The 3,063-nt window shown below is 41.0% G+C and overlaps 1 protein-coding gene across 1 annotated transcript; it reads left to right on the top strand.

Annotated features, from left to right (window-relative positions):
- Nucleotides 1-1,388: 1,388 nt before the first annotated feature.
- On the top strand, nucleotides 1,389-2,844 carry B3GALT5 (UDP-Gal:betaGlcNAc beta 1,3-galactosyltransferase, polypeptide 5). Its single transcript, XM_010012827.1, has 2 exons — nucleotides 1,389-1,481; nucleotides 1,891-2,844. Exons 1-2 carry the CDS (start codon nucleotides 1,389-1,391, stop codon nucleotides 2,842-2,844), a joined length of 1,047 nt encoding a protein of 348 aa, XP_010011129.1.
- The last annotated feature ends 219 nt before the right edge of the window (nucleotides 2,845-3,063 follow it).

Here is a 3,063-nt window from a genome sequence, read left to right as displayed (position 1 = left end):
TTATCAATGCTGTTTCCAGCACAAATCCAAAACACAGCCCAGTACCAGCTACTATGAAGAGAATTAACTCTACCCCAGGCAAAACCAGCACCCTGTGATGGTGGAATTCATGTGACAGAGAAAAGTCAGACCCTCAAACAGTCTTGTGAGAGCTGGCGGCAGGAGCGATCCTCTTCTGCAGCTCTGTTGTCAACTTCAGAACATCATCCTTTCCTGAAAACACTATTTTCAGGGTATTCATGTGCTTCCTCCCAGACCACTGAAGATGAACAGATGCACAGCAGATTTTGTATAATCTTTTTTTTTGTGTGCATGTATATATATATATGTATGCATATGTATATTATCACACAACTTTACTTATATATTTAATTAAAGCAATTTTAAAGTTAATCACAAGACTACTGTGAGGTATACATTCAATAAAAAATAGATCTGAGGAATACTCTATTTAAAGATAAGGTTAATTTAAAGAAGAAATGTGAACTTCAGAAATATTTTCAAAATTCATTAATCTCTGCAAAAATGCATTTAATTGGGAGGAATTTCAGTAGGTCATGACTCCAGTTCTACTTGTTTAATGCATTTGAGAACACCAGCTGAAGTTAATGGGGCTATTCTTACCGGTAAAATGAGCTGAATTTGGTTCCAGGAACCTGCAACGCAGGTTAAACCTGCAACCCAAAACCTTTTCATTGCTTGGAAAGGGGAATTTGAGCAAAAAGAGGGCACTAACATGGTTTTGGGGAGTCTAGGCAGAACAATACTGGTCAGAAGGCAGAGTTTTTCCATGAAATCTACAGACCTAGGGATTTTAAAGTTGGCTTTCTCTATTTTTAGGTGGGAAGCCAGGTCCAGTTCTTCATAAAGAAGGGGGAAAGCAGAAGGGAATGCTTCCCTCTTGTAAAATTCCCCCACCCTAGAGCTCTAAAATAGTAGTTGGTGGGCCTGTGGGTTAATGGAATGAGTAACTGAAGCATTATACTTTTCTCACTAGGTTAATTCATGGAGATGTGTAATTTTCTTTTTTGTCTCTTTTTGGATTTGCTTTGATAATTTTTCTCTCTCTCAAAATTTATACTAGGTTTGTAACCAGATACACAGCACATTAATATGTTACAAGGATGAATGAATGAACATCATTGTTACTGTCTGAATATCTTTCGTCTAGAAAGGAGAGGTGAGTATGGACAAGCACTTCTCAGCTTAGCACCACCACATGTGTCACCTAAACTCTGCAAAAGGTGAAACATCCAAATAATCTGACCCACTGCTGTGTTTTTTTTCTGAGCAGCTGACCCAACTTCAAATACGTGACTCATGGCCCCTCCAGCAAAAAGATCAGGAGGAGTTTCTGGGTCAGTGTAAGAGCACCACAGGATGTGAAGATGAAGATGGGAGGAACCTGGCTGGGTCTGCCACTTGGACAGCACTTGCTCGCTCTGGGACACAGGCACTTTTCAAACACATGGAGAAACATGGTATTTTCTAACAAAAACCCCAATTATTGCTGTTATTCTCGCCCATCTGGCATGGGCATGTATCTGCTGCTTCTCTGTCCTCTGACTTGTGAAAGCCCTGGTGGATCTAAGTCATGTTTTGTAAGATGCTGAAAATGGGGAGGAGGTCTGAAGTGTCAGCCAGGCTAACCTGGTGTCAATGGCCATACTTGTGTGGATTTCCGAGGATATGCTGGCTTGGGGGGCAGATTCAAGTAAGCAAGAGTGTGAATTTGATCTCTGGCCCTGAAATAGGTAAGATTTCAATTAGATGTGACCTGGCTTCAAATCCCCATGCAGAGAGTTTGGTATACAGCACTGAAAGGAACCAGGTATTATGTTTTGGGTTGTTTTTTTTTTTTAATGTGCTGTTCCTTCTTGTTTCTTTCAGATGTATTTCAGAAAATTCAGGCTGATTGTTTGCCTTATAGGGCTCAGCTGTGCTGGCCTCTGTTTTTTTTATAATTTGACTGAATTCTGTATATTCTGTGAAAACAGCCAAGATTACATATTCCCCATAGAGACGTTCAGGAGAATTGAAGGAAACTTCTTGCAGCTCCCAGATGTAGACTGCCAGAAGAACCCGCCTTTCCTTGTTCTGCTTGTGACGTCCTCGTACCACCACATTGATGCCAGGATGGCCATCCGGCAAACCTGGGGGAAGGAGAGAACAGTCGCTGGCAAGCGCCTGGTGACATATTTCCTCCTGGGAAGCACTGTGAATCTGAGGCAGCAGGCTGATATTGCTGCTGAAAGCCAAAAGTACAAAGACATTATTCAAAAGAATTTTACAGACACATATTACAATTTGACTTTGAAGACCATGATGGGAATTGAATGGGTTCACAGATTTTGTAACCAGTCCAGCTTTGTGATGAAAACCGACACAGATGTGTTTGTCAATGTTTTTTACCTCACTGAGCTGCTTCTTAGGAAAAAGAAGACCACTAGATTCTTCACAGGCTTTTTAAAACTGCATGAGTACCCCATACGAAGAAGAAGGAGTAAGTGGTATGTGAGTAAAGAGGAGTATCCGAGAAAGACCTACCCACCGTTTTGTTCTGGGACTGGCTATGTTTTATCCACTGATGTTGCTAGTCAGATCTATAATGTTTCAGAGAGCATTTCGTTCATTAAACTGGAAGATGTATTCATAGGACTGTGCCTTGCCAAACTAAAAATTCACCTGGAGGAGCTTCATTCAGAGCAGACGTTTTTCCCAGAAAGGATTACGTTCTCTGTTTCTCGCTTTAAGAAAATTGTGATGTGCCATGAAGTAGAACCAGCTGAGCAGTTGACCTACTGGAATCACTTAGTGACAGAAAACCATGCAGGAGTGCTCTAGAACCTTCTCTGCTTGAACTGAGAAACTGAAATGCTCCGCTTTTACAGGGCTGCTCTTGAGTCTAGCAAAACTCCCACTTAACTCTAGATCCATCATGTTACTGACTTTTCTAATGGTTATTTTAATTTCCATTTCTGCCCAACAACATGCAAAACTCTTTTATCTCCCATTCACACCCACCTCTTTGCATCCCTTCTCTACAGAAGTTACAATTACTAT

Source organism: Nestor notabilis, unplaced genomic scaffold (assembly GCF_000696875.1).
Source record: "Nestor notabilis isolate BGI_N333 unplaced genomic scaffold, ASM69687v1 scaffold1994, whole genome shotgun sequence".
In the NCBI taxonomy this organism is placed as follows: domain Eukaryota; kingdom Metazoa; phylum Chordata; class Aves; order Psittaciformes; family Psittacidae; genus Nestor; species Nestor notabilis.
This window is presented reverse-complemented; position numbering and strand designations above follow the sequence as displayed.

Excerpts from the sequence above, each read along its gene's own strand:
- B3GALT5 (XM_010012827.1), top strand. The coding sequence starts at position 1,389 with ATGAAGATGGGAGGAACCTGGCTGGGTCTGCCACTTGGACAGCACTTG. Across the intron at positions 1,482-1,890 it reads CAAACACATGGAGAAACATG|ATGTATTTCAGAAAATTCAG; the intron begins GTATTTTCTAAC and ends TGTTTCTTTCAG.